Below are 27,447 nucleotides of genomic sequence, written 5' to 3' on the forward strand. Positions count from 1 at the left end.
TTTTTGATAAAGAATATTCATTTAAAAAATAGTCAAGGGTCACCTTTTGCTCAGAAAGATCACTTGAAAGAGTCAACCTCTATTTACAAAGAAAACTAGATCAACATTTACACTGGACAAATGTTACCATGCTAAAGACCTCTAAAAATAGTAACTAATTTTTTAAAAATGAAAATTAACTTTAATTTTTTACATTAACATCCATTATCAAGACCATACTTGCTTAACAAGATAAATATGGCATTGATACAAAATATACAGTATTTACATACTTAAACTGTACAAAATAATTTAATGTTTACAAAAATATTAGAATGTTTAGTTGACTGACACAGTCTTATGTAATCTCCTCTAGAGAAGTTATATAGTAAGACCACTGATTTGTACATTTCATTTCTTTTTTAATAAGTCAAAGAAAGGATGTTGTAATGCTTCATCCAAGGTAATTCTTTTAGCTGGATCATACTCTAACATCCTTCGAACTAGGTCAAATAGGTTCTCATGTTCTGCATCGTGACAAAGCATGAATTCCTGAAAGAAAAAAAATAAGCATTTAAGAGAGGAATGGGTTTAAGAATTCAAATACTGAAAAAATGTATCTCTATTTATTTTACCTTTAACGGTTTGCAACGTCTCCTAACATATCTTCCAGCAGAACTATGTTCATCCCAATCCAACTGATTGTGGTGAAAATATTTGCGTTTTCTAAAAGAAAAAGTTCAGATTTTTACCAAATGTAATTTATGGATCATAAAAAGCAATAAAATTCTCATCAAACATTATGACAGTTGTATAAGAAAATACTTTTATAAAAAACTCCAGTTACAAAAACCATTTTTTTTACCTTAGTACTTCTTACAGTACTAATTTTAACCTAATTTTAAGTATTAACTTGGGTAGTATGGATATGGATACACACAGACCTATACATATTTATATACCCCTCTCTAAGATGCAATTACAATCCATCAACAGCATAAGAAATCAAGTGCCTGCAATCCTTGGACCAAAGATTTTAGATCTAGACCATTAAGCTTTAGCACTGTAGTTTCACCACAGCCATTCCTGTTATTCTAAACATTTAAGTACCACTATCTCTACCCTTTCGTTTAGGTCAAAGGGGAATAACATGTTACTCACTAAGACTATAGTCTTATAATACCTATAGTATTATAATACCTGCACTCTTCATCTTATTTCCTCTTTAGGATAAGACCTTACTTTAAGAATCACCAGCAATACCACAACCACTCCCAACCCACCATGCATCTTCAATCTACCAAGGTTCATTCCTATTAGCCTGCAAATATACTTCAGTCTCTCAAATTCTAAAATATCATTCTTCATCTACCTATACATTTCTTCCTTCCCCTTAAGTTCTTAACATCTTAAAGACAATCTATACTTGATGCCTCCTACTTCCTTATTAACCATTTATTCAAACCATAGAAGTCTAGTTTTTGCTTCCATCACTCTACTGAACTTTTCTCAAAGAGCATTCTTAATCACTAAATCATAGGATAACAGTTGGAAAGAACCTTAGAAACCAAAAGAAGTGAATTCCAATATCTTCTCCCCAACCCCAGTCCTCATTCTTCTTTAACATCTCTGCAGCATCTTCTCCCCAATTTTATTTTCAATTCCAAATTCTATCCCCCCACTCCCCACTTATTGAGAAGGTAAGAAAAACAAAGTCCACTATAAATACATATAGCTATGCAAAATAAATTCCCACATTAGCTATGGTCCCAACACCCCTCCCCCCTCTTACAAAAGAACAAATGTGTCAATGTGAACTCTGGTCCATTAGCTCTCTCTCTGGAGTTGAGTAGCATGTTTCATCATGAATCCTTTGGACTTGTGGTTGGTCACCACATTGATCAGGGTTGCTTAGCCTTTCAGAGTTGATTGTCCTTACAATACCGTTGTTATTATAATATAAATTATTCTCCTGGTTCCGCTCACTCCATTCTAACTCTGTTGTATTTAACACTGTTGGTCATTTATCATTCTTCTCTCTTTGTATGTGCTGTCCTCTCTTAGCTTCTGATAACACTTTTCCCTGGTTCTCCTACCCACCCCTGTCTCATCTTCCCCCCTATTAAAATGAATATTCTTGGTCTTCTTCTCATATATATTTTCTCCCTAGGAAATCTCACCCATTGCCATATATTCGATCTCTGTGTAGGTTGACTCTCAACTCTAGACCTTCAGCCCTGACTTTTCAGCTCCAGACTCAAATATCTTTCCATAGGACACTTCACTTACCTATCCACAAGCACCTCAAACTAAACAAGGCTGAAAAGGTAAGGTGGTACATCTTAATGGAGAACCTTAAATATCTAGCAAAGAAGTTTGAACTTTACTACACAGAAAACAATGATTTTCTGAGCAGCAGTGACATGAAAGTTGCATGGATAAGTTTAGTATGACAGTAGTATAATGGGAGTGGTATAACAGGTAGTGGTATAATAGGCATAGTGGTATAATGGGATATGAAGACCTAGAAAGTTATTATAATAGTCCATGTGAGGAAAACTGATAACTGCTAATAAAGTAAAGGCTCTTTATGTCTAAAAGGTATTTTTTTCAAAATTCTAAGTAAAAGGCCACCTTCCTCCATGCAATTTTTCTCCATAGCTACTCTATTAGTAGTAACTTTCCCCATTTCAGATCTCACATAAGCAAGCACTTTCTTTTACACCTCTCTAATATATTTGTATGTAACTAGTATTTGTGTGAGGCATTATATTCTCCCCAAATCTGAATGTAAGGCAGGGACTACTTCTTTAAACTTTATCTCCCCCAACACTTAGCACAGTGCTTGACACATAAAAGGCAATTAAGTGGATTTAACACCCCCATCATTTGTGTGTATCTGCACTATTTTGTCTCATAATAGCTTTCTTGCCCAATCTACACAGAAAAAAATCATCCCTTTCTGACCGCTCAAATTCCACTCTCTGGTGGCTACCTTTAGTCTTTACCACACATATTTCTCCAACATCCAGCCTTAGCCTCCTGCTTTTACAATCATACAACTCTATTCAAGAAATAAAAGCGGCAAATAGGTATTTTGCACATATACTTTTCCTTAATTCACTTTGTTTCAGTCAGATTATAACATAAAAGGGAGGTGTTGGGTACCATTATGCAACTGAGGAAAATTTCAAAATACAGCTGTGAAAAAGGAGCCTGCTACTCACCACATATTTAATAACTCACTGATCTGGGGTATAAGTCTGACCATTAATTAGAAAAATAAGTTATATCAAAATCCAAGTTATTTGTAAGTTCTACGAGAAGCTAACATAAAAATCCAAAATTTTTAGTCAGTCTTTATTATCATTTGAAAATATTCCATGTAAGAAATACGCCTGGATCTTGTAACTTAGGCTATTTCTCTGCAGAAGCCTAAAGTACTTAAGGAAAGCATACTCCCCACAATACATCTAAAGAAAATACAGATTTCTTGAAAATTTGGAATCAAATATCAGCCTGAGCTACTTTCAAACTAATAGCTCTATTGGTCAAGAAACTTAATTGCTAGTTACTCAGGCTCCATTTCTAAGTAAAAGTCTTACTGCACCAATATTTTACTATATAAGAAAATAACCATGAGAGCCTAACATATACTTTAACGGATCCTACATCAAGACAAGACAGAGAGGTTTTCAGACGGGTCAGGCAATAAACCACGTATCTCGTAGCCTCATTAATTAGAGCGAAATATCACCAAGTTGGCCCAGGGTTAGTTACTAATTTTTGGTCATAGTAATTTTCAAAGAGTCTGCCACTGGAAGGAGATCCTATGCCAGTACCAAAGCTCATCTGAGATAAAGAAACAAAACAAGGTGTTTCTACCTAGGGCCATTACTCTCCTTGGAATGCAGCAGAGATTGCTTTAAGTCAAACGGGCCTGCCTGCCTGCCATTCCAACTCCTGCGCCTCTACAGGCACACTATTCCCCTCATCCTTCTCCAATGCTTGGCACTGTAGACCATATTAAAAAGTGCTCTCAATTTGATACTGAATCCTACTCTTAACAAAACTGAGTCTTATCTCTAAATCAACTTCTACTAGTACCCACTAAAAGTGGTCTTGAATCATACTTACCTTGTTTTCTGGATCATGTGTGTTGGGATAGGTCCTAATATCCGTTCCATCATTGCTAAGTGTTCTTTACTATCATGTGTCTATAAAAAGGAAAGCCGAAAATAAAAATAAAAATTATCCTTGCTGTATATATACATTAAAATAGCCATCATTAAAGCTACAGTATGTTTTGAAAATATCAAATATAGACAAAGGTTAGCTGCAAACCAAAAATTCAAAACTGTGTAGTTCATTTCTATAAGCCATGCTGCTTGACCCATACCAATCCCCCACCCCAAAAAAGGGTCTTAACTCTTTCTTAGGATTTATGAAGTAGAGAATTGAGGTCCAGGGGCAATGGAAGGTACAGACTTAAAAAAAAAAAAAAAGGAATAAGCCTAATGTAGAAACTGAAATTACCTAGAAATCATTTATCAAGCTACATGTAGCCTGAATTGAAAATTAATCTCTATTGGATTTCTTCCTTATACTCCTTGTACTACCCTTTTTCAGTTATGATGCCACTAACTGGGTGAAATCTGTGGCTAATGCCACAAAATGTTTAATGCAAACTTACCACAATACCTGAAGAACAACTTAACAGTCTTGTCCCTAAATTACCTTTTGCTTAATCCTGATCCTGACAACTTGAATGGCTACTGTATTTCTTAAAATTTATTTTAAAATGCATTGTTAAAGTTATGCAGTTCTATAGTATCTACAGCATTAGCTAGCCCTCAACAATGACAATATTAACACCCAATTACACTCTGTCACAAGTTAAAACCATTCACAGAAGAATTATACTTTTTTAAACTTCTAGAATCAAAGATGATGTGTGGATAACTACTTCTAATCACCCAGAATGCTAGCAACCTGGCTTGGTTCAGGCCCTCATCACTGCTTGCCTGAACTATTGCCAATATCTTTCTGATTGGTCTCCCTGCCTTCAGTTTTGCCCATCTCCAATTCACCCACAACACAGCTCTCAGACTAATATTCCCAAAAATCCATATCTGATCATGTCCTTCTCCTGGCTCAAAGAACAAATCTCTTCAACACCTTGAGGATAACTTACAACCTCCTCTGATTAGCATTTAAAGCCCCTAACAATCTGGCTCCAGCCTATCTTTCCAGGCTTATTACATATTACTTCCCCCCTGCACTTTTCTGTCCACTTGAACTGTCCTACTTGTTCTTCATACATGACATTCCATCTCCTGCCTTTATGCATTTGCATGAACTATCATGTCTAGAATCCTTTCCTCCAAATTCCTAATTCCTGTCTCTCCCTTCAACGCTCACTCCTTCTTCAAGAGAACTTCTCTAATTCCCCCACAATTGTTACTTCTCTCCTGTACACATGCCAATCATTTTAACTTTTTACATATTGTGTATTTACGTACTCATCTGTGAACATTTTATATTCTGTACAGTAGAATTCCATCTTACTTTTGTATTTTTATTCCAAACAGTGAAAAGTGCTTAATAAATATTTGCTGACTGCTGATATTGCAGCTAAAAGAGTTTTGGTTGGTAAGTGAATATTGCACATAAATGCACCTAACACACGGACACAATGCAGGATGATCTAAGTATTCTAATTCAATAAAGGATCATGTATGTATGCCTGTGAGTATATGTAATTATTACATATGTAAAACATAACATTTAAATATTACCGATAATATATAGACATATATATAAAAAATTTGTTTTTTTTTTTTACTAATGGCATAGTTACATGCTAAATCAAGCGTTCATGAAATTACTTGGTTCAAGAATTACTTCAGAAGGTAGGATTAAAACAAAATTCAGACTAGAGCTAATAATCTTCATTGTACAGAATATATCAAAGCTCACTTTATAACCGCTAAACCAGGCCTGCACAACTTGAAGCCCGCAGGCTGCTTATGCTTGCAGCATGTCAAAGGCTCTCCTCTTCATACACAGGGTGTTTTCCTCTACATTTTTTATGGGCTGCTCAAAATCCTTTGGTGTGCAGCAAGCAGCCCTTGAGCATGCAGGCCTACATTAAACCTAAAATTTTCAAATGGGAGCAATACAGTGGGAGTAAAACAAACTAAAAGCAAAAGCAGAAATCTCATTCTATCTTTAACTACCAAATCTAAATATTTCTAGTGTCTCAATTCTTTGACTATCAACACAACACCTAAAACCATGGATACCTTCTGCATTTATATATTTATCCTTCCCAAATTTCTAAAACTGGTTTTAAAAAGAACTATGATTAAGTAAATTCAGCTCTGAATGTATTTGCACCTTGAAGTATTTCCTTCTATACACTCAGAAACTCTTACTAATATTCTGATACATGGCCCCATGAAGAACTAAGTTGGAGAAGACCTTATACAATACCCAGTAAGTACTCAAATATTAGCTACTAATGATCACTTCTCCTTTAAATGAGGTTAAGTAACTTGTTCAAGGCCAGTTTGATAGTCATACACAGTCAAGACTAGTCATACACAGTCAAGATTCAACTCCACGTTTAATATTCTAACCAGGTTACAGTCTATGTAAATCAAAAAATTTTTCTTAACTGAAAGTCTATGTAAATTAATTTTTTCAACCCTAAACAGGACACATAATTGTTCAATTATTGTAGTGTGTATGAGAAGTAGATGGTGACCATTTTATGTGTACTAAAAAAAAAGGCAATTTGGTCAGCTCTTGAGTTAGGGTTCAAGCGATACTGCTAATACAGACCAGCATGTGAAAGCTGGTCAAGCCATTTAACCTCTCCATTCCCTATATAACTCTAAGATTATAAAGTATCAACGAGCTGCTGATTTGTATTAGTAGACAAAAGTTCCTTTATGAAAGAAACCACAGGTCTTCCCCTCCCCAAAGGATAAAGCATACAAATTACATGAAATTATTAACTACTAATCCAATATGTACTACTTTAATTTCCTGTACCTACCCCATAGATGTGTTGTGTGATGGAATGAATGTGTACAAAGAGAGCTTTGCAAACTATAAAGTGCTTTAAAATGTCAGTTATTATGACTTTTACCTTTTTGTCATCATATTGTTTTAATAAATTATATTCTCTGTATTAGGTACTTACTTGAAACACTGTGAAACCAAGATAATATTCAATAAGAATGCAGCCTATGCTCCAAACATCACAGGGCTGAGACCATCCCAATGCTAGTGTAAAAAAGAAAAAGTTACTTTATCTCTTAAACATTTTTTCAAAACCAACATTAACTATCCAGGTTCATCTGCTGCATAATTAAATGTGTATCCATATAGATTTATTAACAATTATCAATGTCATTGACAATTCCAACACAATAACCACAATCTAGATTTCCCAAATCTCATTTTGAGCCTTAAAAAGAAGCTTCTTTTAAAAATAAAGATTTTAACTGCAAATTAAAATGACTATCAATAACATAAAAACATTTATGAAGAAATGAGAATTTATGATTACAGAACTTAAAAATATGACTTAGTAAGATCAAAATTTCAGATATGGAAAGGATTTTAAGACATCATTTAATTCAAACTTTCTCATTTTTATGAAGGATGAAATATGTGCAAAATAGTTGAATGACATGACCAAAGTTAATAAGAACTAGAGCTGTTTTCTTACATGAAAAAAGTAGCTCTGACAGAAAAGCAAATGCATACATGAAAACTAGGGAAACACTGAAAATAAAAAGGGTATTTCACAATAAACCATGAATCCCCAACTTTTTTTTTTAAATAACTGTACCTGAAGGGGTGAGGAAAAAAAAAATGGATGGCATGGGCTGACACCCTGTAATCAATGCAATCAAGCTTCACAATTTACCAGAGGAGAAGCCTTAATGCACATACAGCAAAGCATCTTATGAAAATGGCAATTTTATGTGCCAGTAAAGTAAGAGAAAAAAATACTTCAAAAAAAAAGAGAAAAATACTTCTAAACACCAGGATTTTCTGACTTGTTACCTGTTAATGTCACTCACTAGCCAAAAAGAGTACAATTCTAATAAGCCCATAAACCAAATTTGCAAACATTCTTGAAATATAACCATCTGCTATTTAAACTGTTACAGGGTTCACATTTTACTTCACAACTACCACTAATAGTAGGTGCACATACCAAATGTCAACATAATGCTCAGTTTATACAAGTACTTAAGGATTTTACTTATAGCTACATGTAACAGAAAACTGATGATCTACAATGAAATTAAGAATCCCAATGTCTACTAACCTAAAATGACTTCTGGAGCTCTGTAGTGTCGTGTAGATACTAAAGTACTGTGATGTTCATCATCATATGTTGCACTTCCAAAGTCCACAACTTTAATATCAGTATTTTTCAGTGTGCGTTCATCACGTTTCTGAAAGAGACTACAAGTTAATTGTACATGAAAGAGGTTAAGATGAGTTAAACACATCACATTATATTTATAACAAGCCAACATACCATTTTAGAGTTGTACTTGACTACATAATCAGACTTAACAAACAAAATATTTTCAGGTTTCAGATCTGTATGGGTCAACTTGTTGTGATGTAAGACTACAAGAAAACAGAAAAGTATCTGTTAGTTTTTAATTCCTTAATTTTGTCTTCAAATACCAGAAAATTAATATTAAACATACTTACAATTTATGGACTGACAGATCTGATATGCCATCTGCCTGATATGGTCAAGTTGAAAGGGCAAAAAACTATTTTCTTTAATAAAATCATAGGTACTGAGTCCCAACAGTTCAAACACAATGCAAACATGACCATGATGATCAAACCATTCCAGCATTTGGACACATCGACTGAAAATACATAGCAAAAAAAAAAAAAAATTTAGATCACAGGACAAATATACCAATTTTTACATAAAAGAAAGCATGACAATACATAGTCCAAATTCATACTTACAATACACTATTGGGATCAGTACTGTTTAAGTGCTCCAATACTTGGATTTCTGAACGAGCAGCTTCACGGTATCTACCAACATTTTTTACAATTTTCACTGCAACATGTGTATCATCCCTTAAAAACAAAAATCAAGTATTCATTTCTTTATCAAATTTTAACAAAAATGCTATGACCACTGTAACACAGCTGGCACTAGCAACCCAAAGCTTTGCTTAAAACTATGTTATTTAATGATACAAGATATAAGGAAAATGTATGTTGATTATGTTTATTTAAAAAAAGGAAAACCAGCAGGTTAAGTTGTTTTAATCCCTGAAATATGTTCGCTAAAATTAAGTTTTCATAGCACATTTTTCAGGATTACACACATTTCCCTTACTTAAAAGTATTTATCTATTGAAATCTACTCTAATGCCTCATTGTGACATGAAGATCACTCATCATACCAGTAGAACACAAGTTTTGGCAAGTCCTAAAATAAGGTAGAAAGCTCCTGACCAAGAAACTACCTAAATCTGTTGAAAATCATCACTACATTGGGTGTAGGGTGACTAAACTTTTGCAGGGAGAGAGGGGGAAAAGCATGAGGCACACAGAGCACCAAACTAGGAGTTGCAATTTGCATTTAAGGAAGGAATACCCCACACCAACAAAATCATAGGTACTTGAGGTCTAAAGTAAAATACTATATGAATTCACTCTCCAAAAGGTTTCTAGCTAGCTGCCTTAAGTGAGTCATTTTGATATTTACTGCATTTCGTATTTAGCAATTTTCAGAAGTAAATATTTGATTTCCTACATTGACAAAAGATAAAAATCAAAAAAGGGAGACTAAAAATTTAGCTTAGGCACAGTGTTTGCTCTCATTATGAGCAATCTACATAAATATCTATCACTCCCTCCTCCCCAAAAACTTATTTGGTCACTCAATACTTCTCACCTCCCTGCCAAATGCCAAATGGATCCAAGAATAGACAGTGTAGCAGTTCTACAAACCTATCCTTCCTAGAATAAGGGTACTAAAGACAAGTAAACACCAATCCCTAACCTGCCACTGCACACACCTGCTTCAATTTCATACAATCTCATCTGATTTGGTATGTCTAGTCACAATCTGATCCATCTAACCAGTAAGACAATTAACAAAAAACTTGCAAACAAAAAGAGCAACACTCTGATTGTCACTCTCACAAGTAAACAATTGTTCCCATTTAAAATAACATGGTCCACAGTTTTCATACAAATGTGCAAAACCAAATGAAAAACTTACATGTCACGATCAATGCACTCTACTACTTTGCCAAAAGCTCCTTCACCCAAAGTAGCAACAATTTCATCTAAAGTAAAGAAAAAAAACCTTTTAAGTTTCAGAGCAACTGATTATCAATTTATTCAAACAATAAAATACTATCAATATAGATTATTTTCAAATGTCACTATCAATGTATAACTAAGGTCTCAGCACTCAAATAAGTTATTTTATTGTCAGCTGCTACAAAAACAATTAGATACAACTATCTTTCTTGCTAAGCTCAAATTCCATCATCTATTTTGAAACTTTAGAATAGGAATATTTAAATTCTACAGAAAAGAAGAAATGCAAAACAAACCCACAAAAAACAAAACAAAAAACAATGAAGAGTTTTTTTAGCCCCCCGCTGACATACTATTCTTAACAGATTATTCTGTCTGCAAAGTTAAAAAAGTGTTGAAAAATATTCTATACATCTTGCTCTTAGTACGTCTCCACTTTGACAGATCAGGTGACCCTCCTCATCATCCTCTATACTCCTGGATCTTTTCCTTCGGTGACTCTTCTGGAACGGCAAGTGGGCAGCACCAAGATCGTCCAGCCAATCAATATATCAGAGTGAATTCAGGGCAGAATACGCAATTCATTCAGCGGGGAGATATTCAGGCATTCAGATACGCACCAGGCCACGAACAGTTGGCAGGAGCAATTTCAAATTCAGTCCCCAGAAATTCACAGGGCACAGTTTATGTTACAGAAGAAAAACATGGCAAGGAACAGATTTTCAGATAAGATACTTAAAGTAGCAATAGAAAAAACAACACAATTGTTTCTTTAAACACTGATATAACTGAAGTCTGAAATTTAAAGAATGCAATGTCATGATTTACTAATCTCTTGCTACCAAGTTTATTTAAAAGTTTCTGTGTTGAGAGTTGAGTTCTTTAGTTTTCAAAAAGTTTAAAAATGCCAAGATTATTTGAAAGTAGCTCTTATCAAGCAATATTTTAAAATATACATCAATAAAGTGAAAGGGGAAAAATAAAAGCTATTTAATTGCAACGTTCAACCTAACAAATGCTGTGCTACTGAATACCACTTGGAAAAAAAAATAAATTTAAAATTGACATGTGAAATAGCTGAAGATGTTTAAAAGGAGGCAACATTTTCAGATCACAAATTACATATTCAGCACCCATTTTGAGAAATTCAATTAGGTCGGTTGCAGACAGAGAAGCACTGTTCTGTGGAACTATGTATCTCCAAGTTAACAGGTTTTAGTTATCCACCAGTGCAGTTTTTCATATTTCTTTCTGAAATTTCAGGAAAAGGATGCATGTCTTTAACTTTTGAATTCTATGAAAGTTTTGGATTTATAGGAAAGGAGGGTGCTTTACTTTATCATAACATAGTTTATGCTGACGATTACATGATAAATACAAAACCAAAGTATCTTCTGGCATTAGTTGAAAATAAGTGGAAACTCAACTATACCAAACCTAAGAAATGGCCTGTTGAAAATGAACAAGTGTAGATAAATGAATGTTAGTTAATAGGGATTACTTATGGAAATCAAAACAGAAAATTTCATTTAGGGATCCATATAATGTATAAATACAGCTGTAACATATTTTCAATTAAAGATTACATATATAATGAAGCTTTCCCAAACTCGTGTGCTCATAAAGAGCTCTTACAAGAATCTAGCCAAAATAAAAAAAAATCAATCATACCGAATGTGATTGATGGCTTGAACAATGTCTATTACGCTTCCTTTTTGGACTACTTCTCCTGCTTCGGCCTGAAGATTTACTGCAGTGGTTGTGATAACTGCTTTCATAGTCTCTATGATAATGTCTATGATCATATCCTTCACAGTAGTCATTTCTGTATTCATCAACATATCTCCGCTCACGATAATCTCTCTCATTTAAGGATCTTACTTCCAAATAATGACTGAAAACACATTTAAAGTACATGCTAATCATTCTTTTGCTTTAGATACAGCAGTTCTAACATAAGAAGTTATACCAAGAACTTCTGGTGTCACAAAGCTACTTTGCTAAGGGAAGAACAACTAGCAAATTAATTTAAATTTACATTTCTCCCAAAGGTAATTGATAAAAGAAAAAATTCTTTCTAAATCACAGCCAGACTAGTAACAGAAAAATGTGCTTGCATTTCACAAGTCCTTGTGGAACTTTTATTGTCTTACATTTCACAGGGGAAGAACAAATTTATTTTAAAATCTGAACAACTATATTACATAATGTATTTCAGATTCCATGGTAAGAGAAAAAAAGGCTAACGCAGACGAAAGAGTAAACTGTTCTTTAGCTAGTAGTTCTTTTTAAACTGTAAAATTATTAACCATTCACTACAGAGAAAGATTAATTTTTTTTCTATTAAGCATATAAACTAAATTACTATAAAACACTTAAAACTATCCAAAGCATTATTATGAAAAGCAAGTACCATAAAAGAAGTTTTCCCTTAGTGCCACTGTGAAAAAATTACTGGGCTGCATGTAAACTAGTCTAAATATGAAATACTTAATTTTCTAATATGCATAACCAACATTAGTCAATCTCTCCCCTTTTATATATCCAAATATAAACATGTTGAGTGGAACATGCAGGAGAACTTTGCAATCAACAATAACTGAGAATCCCAACAGACTTTCTCACTATTCAATGTTTTTACACTAGAGACTATTTTTCATTTATTACTCATTAGTCTGATGGAGGAACTCCAAAGCTGCATTAGCACTAGAATCCAACATAACTGTTGTTAGGGTTACAAGTTGGGTGTGGTATAGGGAAAAGAGAACCTGACGTGAGTCCCAAAACCTGGGTTCAATTTCTAGATTAGACACTTGATAGTAGTATGCAAGGCACTTCATCTTTGTGACCTGTTTCCTCATTGGCAAACTGGGAATAACACTTAATACTACACAGGTGTGAGGAAAGCATTTACTAAGTCTTTAAGACCTATATAAATTTGAGCTGTCATTACTATTTTAAAATTCTATCACAAAGGAAAGCCTTACAAACCATATTTTGCAGTTTCTTGGAAAAAGCCTAAGAACAGGCTTAATGTTCTATAAAACAAGTCTGCTTAAGAGAAAGGGGGAAAAAAAATCATATTGCATAACCCCTATTGACTAATTTAGAATACTTCCAATTCCCCAAAGGCTCTCCCCATCCAAAACAAAACAAAACAGATTTGAGAAAAGGAAATCTCTGAAGACAAAGTTAAACATCAACTCTTGAAAAATTGATGTTTAATTCTTAAAGAGTCAATCCCCCTTAAATGGTTTAGAGAAAACCTTATTTTGGTTAACTCATTACCCAAATTCTATGTACCAGTAAGGATGAAATAAAATAAGTTTCAATACCATTGAAATTTTGTAAAAAACAATATTTCTTTATATATATATTTTGACTAGACTAGTGATTTCATTTATATATGTATATGTGTAATGTATATTACATGTATGTTTTACATGTAAATACATATATACATGTTTAATTTTAAAATGCTCCCAGTGAGGAACTTCCTCTATCAATGCAGATTAGCCCCAGCTTTAAGAGTCAAAAGAGTTGCCTGAAGGTTAAGTGACTTGCCTAGCACCACAAAGCCAGTACAAATCAGAACAGGGCCTTGAACCCATGGCTAGAAGTCAGCTCTAAATCCACTATAGCCCATGCCTGTTTATTATTTTTTCCCCTAAATCATTGGTTTACATATTACCAGAGTGGCTTGTTATACCTTCCACTCCACAAATATGTGGAAGGCACCATATAACACACTAGAGACCAAAACAAAACCCTTGCCCTCAAGCTTAGATTCTAACAGGGCAGGAGATAGAACACATACAGAGATAGGTATGATACAAACTAATTTGAGGAAAAGGGCTGGAAATATTGGGAAAGCCTTTTCACAGCCTTCAGTAAGTGGGTTAGTTAAACCTTGAAAGAATAAAGATCCTGCTCTTTCAATAATTCTAAACATTATAGAATTCATTCTTTCCATTCCATTCTACCCTTTCAAGATCCAGTTCAATTTGTATCTCCTTCCATAAAGATTCTCCTTACTACTCTAGCACCTTCTTCAAGCACTTACTGTCTGTGTTATTCATTTAGCACTTCTATACTGCTTTATACTATTAGCTATCTTTTTGTGAAAGCTTTCTTTTATTCTGCTTCTTGGGATTACTCCACAGCACTTGGCACAGGTACTTTACACAGATCAATATATACTCAACAAATATTCTTGACATTGAATTGAAAAGGTAAAAACTGAAAATCTGTAATTTACACTAACAAGTGTCACAACTTTATTAATTCAAATCATTTACCAATCTGCTTCTTTAAACTGTAGATGTGGTTTACAGTGCCTGTTCTCTTGCGTACTACTGTGGGATCTCTTCTTGCGTTTGTGACTGCTACTGTAGCTTTCGTGACCCCAGCTTTCTCTACCATCCCAATCAGGACAGTGAGTTCGTTTTGAATGCCGCATCTGTAAACAAAATACAGAGAGGGGGAAAGCAGGGATAAAGGTTATATTCTTTAAATGATTACACAGTAAAAAGGAGAATATATATTATCATTTCGTAACTATAAATACTTTTTGAAAAGATGCTTTATTTACTTCCATGATTTGTCACATGTTACAAAGAAAGCAGTATCAAGCAAATGCTACAAGGAAAACAATATCAAGCAAATGCTACAGTTATCCTCTAATAATTTACATGCCATTCAGCCTAAAGTGATCTAATTTCATTTCCAAGAACTACTAGATTAAATAATTTAAACAAGAAAAAATTATGAGGAAGTTATTTTCCTTTCTTACATATGGGAGAGTTTAAAGTTCTCAATATCCTCTAAGGACATATACATTAGAGATAAGACTGACCAAAAGTTAAAATGCTACTGAAGAAATCTATCTGCAAAGAATTTTGCGAAATGTAATTTGATACACCATCACCCTTATTTTATCTACTTTTAAGGCACATCTGAGGTCTTATCCACATCCAACCAAACAGAAGACATATCCAATCTCCCACCATCTCTGTCAAAATAAAACATTTTACCATCCAACTGGGTGCCAAGTCTTGTTGATTCCACTTCCACATTTCTACAAGCTATTTCCTATTTACTCAAAAGGCCACAATAACCTAGCCAGACCCACATCACTTCTCCCCCAAAACTATCACAATGGCCTATATAGTTTTCCTAGCTCATGTATTTCCCCTCTCCAAACTATTATTCTCAAAAAGATGCCAAACTGATATTCTTAAAGCACAAGTCTGAGCATATATTTATTCACCTACTCAAGAAATTACAATGGCCCTCAATTACCTCTAGGATCAAATGCCAACTGCTCTAGCACTTAAATACTTGCTCCAACATATCTTTCCAACTTTATATATTATTCCCTTTCAAGAATTCTTCTGTAAAACTGGCCTTTTTTGCTATTATTACTCATACAACATTTTTCAACCCATCTCTTTGCCTTTGTGTAGATTGTCTCCCACGTTTGCAATGTACTCCCCCTCCCCATTGCCACCTCTTAGAATACTTCAAATCTCAGATCAAGTACTCATTCTATATGAAGCATTTTCTGATCCCCCAGGCTTTTAGTGTCTGCCTATACCTTTTATATTTACTATGGATATATTTTCTATATATAGTCCTAATCCCACAAAGGACAAGTACTCTCATTTTTGTCTCTAAAACCTAACAAAGTGACACATAGTATTAGGTAAACCCTTGTTCACTACTATATCTGCTTCATTCCTCTTAACTGCCACTAAACTGAATTTTCCTCCAAGTTCAGTCCTTAGGTTCAAACCAACTCTTTCCCCTCTCCATTGCAATTAATCTAGGATAGTGAAATACAAATACTGTAACTCCTATGTGGCTGAGCCAGCATGCTCAGAAGCCAAAGGTTTTATAGCCATTAGGTTGTAAACAAGAAGATGCATTAAAGGGGAAGGAAATTTTTCATTTACCAAAAAGAGAAAGAAGCCAATTAGGAAGGTTCTATGCAAACTATTTTCCTCAAATCAATTTAGCGAGCCCAAGCCAAGGAAAAAAACACATTCAAGAATTTTTTCAAATTCTTTAAAGAAAGCATTCAATTGAGACAATTTCAATTAGGAATCTGACTTGGAATCTGATCCCTACTCAACACTCAGAACCTAGGTGACAGGGCAAATCTCTCCCTTTTCCTCATATGTAATGAGGAGGTTGGATTAGATGATCCCTAAGGGGATCTTCCAGATCTAATGTCCATGGGATTTAGACCCATGGCTCTGTTCTCTCTTCTACAATTACATTCCAGAAGTTTTTAAAAAGAACTTATGAATAATAACTCTACTTGTGATCATTTGCATGTATATGTCAATTAATGTTACACCATAAAATATATTTTGAATTTTTTTAAAAGCCAGCTACTAAGCATCAAAGCAATCAACTTTCATTTCTGAAAGTCACTTAGCTTTTTTTTTGGCAGAAATCCTTCATAAAATAACTTGCACATTTCCTTGCCTTCTTAAACAGTGGAAATTTGTACTATTCTCTTCATGACTAAGGACTGTTTGTGCTATTTCAATATAATGCAGGTCTACTGCTGCTTTCTGATCACAAAAAAACCCTGCCTCTTTGCACAGCCTTCCCACTAAAACTCCCTCCTTGTCTGCTGTTTCTAATCTACTGTGGGGAAGTCAGAAAACATAAAATTCATCATACAATTGGTTTAGACTAGAGTCTAAAGAGAGTCTGACTCTTCCTTATGAAAGTGTATGGCTTTAGTGCTCAGGCTTCATTTCAAATATTCAGGCCTTTAGGCCCTCAAGACTTTCCTCCAGACAGACTGGCTATTACTATTCTATTTCATTTTATTTAGAATCTCCAATTATTAAAATTAGAGAAGTTACTTTCAAATCTTCAGACATATCAAGTTAACGTAAACACCCTTATGCAAGGAATTTAATAGACTGGATTGTATGTCTCTTAGATACATCTGACGGATTACAAAAATTTACATGCAAGTTTATTTCTGCAGAGCAGCAAATTATTAAATACTAGATGTCAGCTGACTTGTAAGATGATCACAACAATCTGTTAAATATATTTGTCCCCTCAGTAAGGAAGTCATCGCTTCAGTCCCTCAGAAAGTCTGCTTCACTGTCACAATATCAAGTTCTACCTAACAATCATACATACAAATAGTTAATTCACCATCACCTATGAAGCAGAAGAGGCCTGGGGTGACTTTAGGATAGCAGGTGAGGCTGAAAACAGCATCAATCACAAACACGCTCCTCAACGGCCGCCCCCCCAAAAACACCCCAACACATCACCTACTACCTCATATACTTTCTGGAATAACAGAAATCTTTTTTCTTTCTCAAAATGAAATAAAAAGAAGACCTCTGGTAACGCGGAAAACCTTAATTAAAAAAAAATCCTTAAGACGTAACAAACGTGGGGGGAAAGGTGACTTTTCGGGATCGATGGTCAGGCTTCCTTAACAAGCCGGCTCACTAGACACGCACGAAGCTGGGGCGCTTCCACCCCGGGGGCACACGCACGGGGTGGGGGAGGGCGAGCGTGGGGATTACACAGCAAAGTCCAGCTCGCCGGACGGCCCAGGTCCGCGGACCCCGGCAAGGGCATCCCCCCCGGCCCTCCCACGGTAAGCCCCGGCGGCGCCGGCCCCGAGGACGAGCGCTACTTCGGGTCCTCGCCCGCCCCCCGACCTCCCACTCCTGCGCCACCTACGCGGGGCGCGAGGGCACGAGCGCTGGCATTATCGCTCGAAGCCCTAGGACGTGGGTTCGAATTCTGCCTTTGACACTTAGCACCCGTGTTCTCGTGCTTAAGTCGCGTCTCTGCTAAGCCTCAGGGGGCCCGTCGGTGCCACCAAGGGGCCGAGGGCTCCGTGACCTCCAAGGTCCCATGCCCGCCAGAGGTCCCGTCCGCTCCGGGGTCGCAGCGGCAGCCCCGGGGCCCAACAGCCGCCAGCCCCGGGCCCGCTCGGCTGTCACGTACAGGCCTCGTGGTCCCGCGCAGCTCCGCAGACCCCCGCCTGCAGCCCCTCATTCCGGCCCCGGAGCCTCGGCGCGACAGCCCGGGCCGCCCCCGGGTCCCCGCGATGAGGCCCGGGGCACCCGGCCTCCACCCGCCCGAGACGCCCCTCGCCCGCCCGCCCGTCCGCCAGGGGCGTTACCTCGGTGCACCCCAAGGGTCCTCCAGACAGCGACACAGCCCAGCCTCCGCCTCCCCTTCCCGAGCCGCAGCTACGAGCCCTAGACAAAATGGCGGCCGCGCTATCTCCCTGGGCCCTCCAGGAAGCCGCGGACGCCTCCGCCGCCGCCCACGCCGCGCGAACGCGCCTGCGTGACAGAGCCCTCCCGCCGGGCGACGCGACGGAGCTGGGCCGCGCGCCGCTCCGGGCGTGCGCTTCTCAGCGGTAGCGTAGGCGCGTCCCCGACGCAGGGCGCGGGGGCGAGCGCGAAGCCCAGGCGGACGCGGCGCTGCTCTCCTGGCTCCGCCTCCTGCCCTCGCGCTTCACTCCCCTAGTAAACACCGGGCAGGAAACCCTGGGGCGGGGAAGATTAGCCGCAGACTCTGGCCACGCCCAGGGGCGGGCCGAGACCAGCCCCAGGTGGTTCAAGAGATAGCCCTCAGGTGTCTCTCAGAGCTACGACCCCCTGCTGTGCGCTGGGGAGGTGGGGGGGGCCTTCTGGGGGCGGTCTCGGGGGGGGGGGGGGGGGGGAGGCAGAAGTTGGCTTGGCACAAAGTCGTGCCCTCGTCGTCTTCTCCCCGCTGCCCCCTGGCCTCCCATACCCCTTCAAGGCTCAGCCCTAGCGCCAGCACGTAGGGAAAGTGGCGGCCCTCCTCTCCCCCATCCCCACAAGTTTGGCATTACTTTTTGGGTACGTTTTAAAAAATGTACTTAACTCTCCAAAGTTGCAAGGATATAAAAAAATTGAGCTGGAAGGTACCTTAGAAGCTATCTAGTACAAACCCCTCATTTTACTGATAAGGAAACTGAGGCCCAGGAAAGTTAAATAAGGGCTTGCCCATGATTCCACAGCTGCTGTCAGAAGTGGGCTTATAATCCATGCATGTAATGCCATGTATAAAGTGCAGGACTTGGAACCTGGACGACCTGAGTTCAGATCCTACCTCAGATACTGGCTATGTGAGCTCAGGTAAGTCACGTAAAAAAAAAATCTGTTTGCCTTAGTTTCCCCATTTGTAAAGTGGGGATAATAATAGCACCTCCCTCCCATGAGGATAGCATTTTACAAACCTGAAGGTGCTATATAAATCCTAGTGGTTATCATCCTCATTAGTATCCCTCCCTCCAGATGGAGCAAGCTTCGGCTGCGCCTCACTGGTGTTACATCCCCTCAGTACCATGTAACCTTGTTGAGGGCAGGAATAGGAGTCTGGGGGTTTTTTTATCTTTGTAGGCCCAAAGCTTAGCACAATAACTGGCACATTGTAGGTTTTAATAAATGCATGTTGAACTGGTAAAATCGTATTCAACTGAATGCAGTGAGTCCACTAGGACGGTCTTTCAAATTAAAGGCACTTCTGGAAGGAAGTGGCAGTTGGGTTCTCAGGATAAGTCAGATTTCTGGGGTCCTGTGATTTATCTTTGCATCTCCTTGGAGTCTCTAAAAGCACTGATTATCAGGGGAGCATCCCCTGTGACAAGCTGTACAGTCACCAAAGAGAAAGGTCTGGCCACTGTCAAACAGATCAATGTCAGAAACTGATAAGGTTAAGGTTAAAATTTCACTCTGAGGTCCATGCGCATTCCCACCTGCCCTACAGGTGAATGTTAGTGAGCTCCTTGAGAGCTGGGAATGTCTTGACTTTTGTCTGTATGCCTTCCAAATAGAACTTCACATAAGCATGTAATAAATGCTTTTTCATCGCTTATTTATTTTGTTATAAATTCCTTGTTTATATTTCATATTTACTTATCAAGTGCAGGAGTTTTGTCTTCGCTCTACAGCTTTTGGCAAAGTGCCAGACACAGGGTATGTCCTTAATATATACTTGTTGAATTAATGGAAAGTTTTAAAAATCCAAGTGCTATGTGAGAGATTGGAGGAAACCTAAGGACATTACGTTCTAGAGGGATCAGAGAATGCTTCTTGGAGGAGGTAACATTTGAGCTGAACTTTAAAGGATGGGTAAAAATTTACCAGGTAGAAATAAAGCGGTAGATCAGGCTAGGTATACCCGAGCAAAGTAATGGAGGTATGAGAGTGAAGTACATGTTCAAGGGTTAGAGTTGTCCAGTTTGTCAGAAGTATAAGGGTCCTGGAAAGGAATAGTAGGAAAAATAAGGTGGTGGGAATGCCAGAAACATGCCGCCTTGAATGCCAGGTGGAGGAGTCTGAAACCTCTCCAGGCCTCAGTTTCTACATCTGTGAAATAATGGGATTGGACTAGATAATCTCTAACATTCATGCGCCTTTAAGTCCTAAAATTCAGAAAAATACAGCTTAAGTCACACAACTTTCAGTGCCATGAGGGCAGCATGGCCTCGTCGGAAAGAAAGTAAAATTTTCTTTTCCACAGAGGTTCAAATTCCTTCTCCTTTTATTCTCACTCCCTCTCTGTACTAGGCACCCACTGGCTTCGTGTTACCTTGTGACTATCCATAACTATACCCTATCACTGACTTTCCCAAAATGTCCCAACAAAATTTCTCCAAATGTACCGTTCATCAGAACTAACATGTCTACAGTGTGGCTGATTTCAAATAATAGGGGAAAAAATTATAATTTAATACAATAAAATTTTATTTTAAAGTAACTTTTTAACTCTACTTTCTCAGTGAGGCAAAGTGTGAAAAAATATTTTGAAACAAGAAATTCTGAAGCATTTTACAAACCAAATAGAGCATCCATTCTCCCCCAGCCTCCTGTCTCAAATGCCATCATAACAAGAGTCAACAAAGCACTAGACTTCTGGAAGATTGACAATCCTTGCTGCAGACCATCAAGGCCCTTTAAATTAATGGGGTTTGACTGGAATTAAATGATCCAAGCAGTGTTCTGGTAAAAAGTATTCCTGTGCAGGTATGATGAAATGACCCTTATACTTTTGGTGGGAACTTTATGTACAGTCTTAGTTATTGCATGTGTTGTAAAATCATAATTGACTTGGAATGAACGCTTCTCCATGGAGGAAGAGGTGTGAGCCATGACTCCATAGAGTGCCTCAAGGATTTTCCCTTAGCCTTATGATAGTAAAAAATTTTTATCGGTGGTATGCATGACAGCATAGGTATGCTTTTCATATTTGCAGATAAAATCAAGTTAGGAAGGAATGCCAACATATTGGATGGCTGATAAGGATCCAAAAAGGTCTGAACAGACTGGACCAATGGGCTGAGCTGACAAAGATGAAAATAATTAATAGGGAGAAATATAAAGTCCTACTCTCAGGTCCAAAAAAGTAAATTATACTGGTATAACATAAGAAAAACAAAGCTAGATAATAATTTCATGTGAAAAATATCTAGGGCTTTTGTAGGCAGTACTGTTGGTATATTATCAACACCAGGACATGACAGTTAAAAAAGCTAAAATGATCTTAGACTTCATCAATAAATGCCTAGCATCTAAAATGAAGGTGATAGTCTTGAGTTGAATATTGTAGTTACATTTGAGAAAGAAGGACATTGACAAACTATAACACATCCAATGGAGAATGATCAAAAAATGAAGAATAGACTGCAGACATGCCCTCAGAAGATCGGTTGGATATTTAGCTTGGAAAAGAGAAGATATAGGAGGATAAACTGTTTTTGAATATTTTAAAGGATGTTATATGGAATAGAGATGATACTTGTTCTTCTTAACTCGGGGTGGGGCTCAGCATCAAAAAATAATGGATAGAAATAGCAGGGAGGCAGATTGTAGCCCAATATAGATATTTCCTGAAACTTTTGAACGGTTCCAAGTGGAATGGGCTATCTTAGACAGTAGAGAGTTTCCCATGACTGAAGATCTTCTAATGGAAATTGAAATATTACAAGGGAAATTCCTGTTTGGGCTCAAATTGGATTTGTGGATCTCTTATGTCTGTCCTGGCTGGCCGTATTAGTCAGCACCTTTTTTTCTACTGTTGTGACATCCCTCACAGTCTGAGGTGATGATGTCACAGCAGTATTTGTACCTGTAGAAAGTGAAGCCATGATGAAACAAGCTATTATTGTTCTAAATTACCATATTCTGTGATTATTGTACCTGCGAATCCAACCTTCATTTAAAAAGACTCTTTCTAAAATGATAAATGTTGGAGAAGATGTGGGAGAGTTGGAACACTACTTCATTGTTGGTGGAGCTGTGAGCTGATCCAGCCATTCTGGAGAGCAATTTGGAACTATGCCCAAAGGGCTACAAAAATGTGCATACCCTTTGACCCAGAAATATCGCTTCTAGGACTATATTCCAGAGATTATAAAAATGAGAAAGGGTTCCACACGTACAAAAATATTTATAGTAGCTCCTTTTGTGGTGGCCAAGAACTGGAAATTGAGGGCATACCCATCAACTGGGGAATGGCTGAATAAGTTGTAGTATATGAATGTAATGGAATACTATTGTGCTATAAGAGGTGATGAACAAGAAGACTTCAGAGAGACCAGGAAGGACCTATATGAACTGATACTGAGTGAAAGGAGCAAAACCAGGAGAACTTTGTACACAGCAACAACCACAGTGTGTGAGGAATTTTTTCTGGTAGACTTAGCCCTTCCCAGCAATGCAAGGACCTAAAAAATTCCCAATGGACTCTTGAGGCAAAATGCCTTACACATCCAGAGAAAGAACTGTGGAATTGGATCACAGAATGAAGCAGACTATTTTCTCTTGTGTTATGTTTTGTTTTGTTTTGTTTTGTATTCATGATTTCTCCCATTTATTTTAATTCTTCTATGCAACATGACTTGGGTAAAAATGTATTTAATAAGAATGTATGTGTAGAACCTATATGAGAATGCACGCCATCTTGCGGGGAGGAAGGGAGAAAGTGGGGGAGAGAGGGGGAAAAGATCTAAGATATATGGAAGTGATTGTAGAAAACTGAAAATAAATAATTAATTTAAAAAAGAAAAAGACTCTTCCTAAGCAAAAGAAATATTTGCCTTCAGTGTGACTTATGGCTTCTCTTTTTGCTTGTAGGTTAATAGTTTTGTTTGGAGCATAGTAGCTTGTAACTTCATAATTTGCACACTAAAAGTCTGACATTTTTTTTCTTTCCTTGTAACTTCTAAGAAAAACTTCTACCTCAAATCCCAAGATAAATGTGGTTTCTTCCAATGTCATTCTTAGAGTAATTACTAATACCTGAACTGGGCAGTTTGCCTGTCTTGAGGTAACAGCTGGTTGTATGTCATCCTTAGCCTAATTTTGAAAACATAACCATTATAGACTCCTCCCCAGATAATAGCCACTGAGGGTCTTGAATGTGTGCCAGGGCTAAGTTTGCCCATAAGACTAATCATGAAAAGTCAGAAAAGACTATCTGAGCTCAGCCATGTGTACTCATATGTATGTATTCCCAAATCTTCAAGACCTTGGGTGAAAAGAGACTTAATGATAAGCTACTTCAGAAGCAAAGTTTTCTTTACATACAACTACATTGCTGCTCTAGGTTCCTTCTACAACCCTCAGGAACACTAGTGCTTGTATTTGCATGTTGAAGGCTGGTCAGAAGAATAGGAACTCTACAGGTACGAAGGATCGTGTCTGTCAACTGGAGGTACCCTAGTGGAATCCTGGCAGGTTTTACATTCCATACATTCCATCCACCTGACCCTACTGTGCACAAATATTGGATGAGTTTTCTATCAGGTTTTCTTTACTTTTTAATGGAATGGTGACAACATCTACAATGTTGTCTGTTTTGAGAACATTTATTGCTAAAAGTTGGGGAATGAGAGGTAGAGCCTGATTGTCTCTCCAACTCTTGGAATTAGCTCCACAAACCTAGGACAAGATCTCCCCTGCTTCCAACTCTGAGATAATGTGTACAAGTGCCCAGTGTGAAAGCACTGTGACACATTTAAGTGGATGTAACTGTTGTCAATCTTGTCTAGCCTTGTGAAAAATGAGATGAAATATGCTGATGATAGAATGATAGAAGTTAGTGAGACAGGCCAAAGGGCCACACTTGAGGACCTAGAAGGCCACATGTGACCTTGAGGCTGCAGGTTCCCTACCCCTGGTCTAGGTTCAGAGGCAGCAAGGTAACTGATTGCACCTGGAGAACAAAGGCCAGAAATTAATTAGATGAGAATAAAAACTAGTTAGCCCCAGGAAGTTGGTTGAGTTCTTCAATTATGATGCAACTTTTGATATTTCAGGTTTAAATTCTACACCCAGGTGATTTATTTACTTTGTACTGGTGAAGTTTGCTTTATTTATCCTTCTTTCCTTTAGTTGTTAGTAAAATGCTTTTTGAAAAACCCAATTTCTACCTTGGCTGAATTATAGACAGAGAAGGAAGGGGGCAATTGTGGGAAGGCCAAAGGAAGCTGTGGGGGATTTAGGAATCCCCAGATGCTAGCCAAAATGTAATAACGATGTTAGAGAAAGAGTTAGTAGTTTCAAGCATCTCATCTGCCATGGAAGAAAGATAGTTAATTGATTTACAGTTTTAGTTATGTTGATTTTGAGGTAGAGTATTCCTCAATTTAAATTTGTGTTATTTTCTAAGAATGACTGATTAGCCCTCTCAGATTAGTATACTTGCCTTCATCAAGGAGCTCTAACTCTCTGCCCAAAGGCTAGCTAAATCAGAGGTGTAGATCTTAAGTATTTCAAAATTTCAATGAAGAAGCCATGTACACATGAGAGTTTGGAGAGCAGCAATGTTAAAAATCTATAATATTCAGAAATCTGACCTAGGATCTTAGATTTTGAGCCAGAGGGGACATTTTGTAGTCATCTAGTCTTACCCCTCCTTCAGATGAGAAAACTGACATCTAGGAACAGGAAGTATTTGTCTAAGGTTGTACAACTATTGAGTGGCAGACTCAAACCTGGGTTCTCAGACTCCAGGTCCAGTTTTTTGCTTACTTTACCACATCACCTCCAATCAAATTCAGCCTGCTGATCAGAATTTCTCTTTGTGTCAGTTAATGGGGGATTATATGGTCTTCTAATAAGGATTAGGCAGAAAAAAAATAAAAGGCAAAAGAATTAAGAATTAAGGTGCAGGGTAGCTGGGTATTTTGCCTGGCGCTTTGAAGGGTACAGCATAGTAGCCATAGCTACTGTAGCCTTCCTGATTGTCTGATACCATGGGAACTTGCCCCCTGATTGATGGGTAGGTGAATTTAAATCCTTGTTTGGGCTTCACCAAAAAGTGCTGTTCTGGGAAGTGAAAATAAGGAATTTAGGAGAAATGTGGGAAATAATAGAAACCTGAACTGAAGTACAGTACTCTTCTGGCCCCTTCCCCAATTCCCACACAGCTCTTTCTCCCTTGTGCCTAAGCCACTGCCACTCTCCAAGACTGTACATCTCAAGGCAAACTTCTCCATGAAGCTATTCCTGATTGACTATTCCAGCCCTCACCGATCTCCCTCTTCTCTGAATTCCCATCAGTCTTACAGTCAGTGCCACAAAATTTAGCGTATCTTTATATATAGAAGCATATCATTGCTTACAATGCTAGCCTTCATTCTTCTAACACAAACCTGTATTAAGTGTCTACCCTGCATTGTAGAATACATAATATGGGGCTTGAGAAAGAGAGAAAAAACAAGTGACAAGAATTTTGCATTCAAGGAGTTTATAATATATTAGTTGAGATAAAATATGGATGGATACATGACTAAAATATAAAGAACATCATAAAATCAAATAAGAGAGGTACAAAAAGAGATAACAGTTCTGATGAAGTAATATGGTGCTTAAGTATATTTTCTGTGGATCAGTGTTATTCAGTTTAGAAACAAAACAAACTTGTGGCCCTCCCCCTGGACAAGATTCTTTTAAAACTGTCTTCTCAGTCTAAGGTTCTATGGTTTCTTCAACATTCCAGCAACAACTTGTCTATATATAAAAGGAGGCAGACTAAGAGAATTCCTTTGATCACAAAGTTCATGGTTTTCCCAGCCTTTCATAGTATGGATATCAATCACAGTAATATGCTTATCAAATACATAAAAATATGCATTCTACATATCACATTATGATCTGTGAGCACCTAAAGCACCAGTATATGAATTCACTTAACATTCCAAATGAGAGGTCTAAACTTTATGAACAGAGTCATATGTTAGTCAGTTTGTAACTAAAGTCCCAGAAATCATCTGGAAAAATTGAACAGGCTTAAAAAAAGTTAAAATGTCCTTGACAAATGTGTTGCTTTTTGTTAATTTTTAAGTACTACTCTTCATTTCATTAGAGCTTCCATAAATCTGAAACCCCAATGGCAATGATTACTTACATTCCTTCGTCATTAGCAAATTGATGCTGAATTCATCTTTCCGTGAGAGGAGTGTCTTTCAAACTGCCAGTTCCTGAGGCAACAGCTACATCAGTGTGCATCATGATAACAGGACAATGGGTCAATTTATCTTCCCCTCTTCTTATATCATTACATGTCACAATATGTCTAACTTGATAATGAGCAGTGAGTCACAAAAAGGCTTGAAGACATCCTGCATCACTACTGTCCATTATTAGGATGTTTCTTGACTACAGTTAATACATAACAAACAGCTAAGAAGGATTCTGTTCCAGAATCACAGAATCTCAGAGCTTGGAGGTCGTTGAGTCCAGTTTCTGCCTTAATAAGAATTCCTTCCACTTTGGGGCAACTTTGTTGGGAAATCTGTCAAGCTGAAGTCTGCCTCTCTGCAATTTTTTTTTAACACTGCTCCTAGTTTTGCCATGTGGGGTCAACAGAACAAGGCTATGTGAATTATGTGTTTGATCATGCGTGAATAAGTAGCTTGAGTCAATGCTGTAGGTTTTCATGTGGGTTTTATGTGAAAATTTTACATCAAAAACCTTTTGTTATACCACTTCTGAGCTATTTCCAAATTCTATTCATAAGTTGGATCCCCTTGGAGATGACTACTCCAGGCCAAAGTACTCTGTGGAACAGTACTTCTAAAACTAGAATTCACAAGCT

At 37.5% G+C, this 27,447-nt stretch overlaps 1 protein-coding gene across 9 annotated transcripts; it reads right to left on the reverse strand.

The window, feature by feature from the left end:
• Nucleotides 1–27,010, reverse strand: CLK4 (CDC like kinase 4). 9 transcript variants are annotated; one of them, XM_072631208.1, is made up of 13 exons: nt 26,758–27,010; nt 14,616–14,776; nt 11,989–12,211; nt 10,730–10,820; nt 10,274–10,340; nt 9,001–9,117; nt 8,728–8,894; nt 8,546–8,640; nt 8,330–8,459; nt 7,190–7,272; nt 4,117–4,196; nt 615–705; nt 1–531 (listed from the first exon to the last, which is right to left on the reverse strand). In XM_072631208.1, exons 2-13 carry the CDS (start codon nt 14,774–14,776, stop codon nt 391–393), a joined length of 1,446 nt encoding a protein of 481 aa, XP_072487309.1. In that variant the 5' UTR covers nt 26,758–27,010; the 3' UTR covers nt 1–390. The 9 variants fall into 9 exon arrangements, with proteins under 9 accessions (XP_072487309.1, XP_072487310.1, XP_072487311.1 ...); XM_072631209.1 differs by lacking the exon at nt 26,758–27,010 and adding an exon at nt 18,494–18,637; XM_072631210.1 differs by lacking the exon at nt 26,758–27,010 and adding an exon at nt 17,509–17,531.
• Between the last annotated feature and the right edge of the window lie 437 nt (nt 27,011–27,447).

The sequence above is a fragment of the Notamacropus eugenii genome, chromosome 1, assembly GCF_028372415.1.
Source record: "Notamacropus eugenii isolate mMacEug1 chromosome 1, mMacEug1.pri_v2, whole genome shotgun sequence".
Taxonomy (NCBI): domain Eukaryota; kingdom Metazoa; phylum Chordata; class Mammalia; order Diprotodontia; family Macropodidae; genus Notamacropus; species Notamacropus eugenii.

Excerpts from the sequence above, each read along its gene's own strand:
- CLK4 (XM_072631208.1), bottom strand. The coding sequence starts at position 14,776 with ATGCGGCATTCAAAACGAACTCACTGTCCTGATTGGGATGGTAGAGAA. Across the intron at positions 8,460-8,545 it reads TCAAGTACAACTCTAAAATG|AAACGTGATGAACGCACACT; the intron begins GTATGTTGGCTT and ends AGTCTCTTTCAG. Across the intron at positions 7,273-8,329 it reads AGCTCCAGAAGTCATTTTAG|CATTGGGATGGTCTCAGCCC; the intron begins GTTAGTAGACAT and ends TTTTTACACTAG.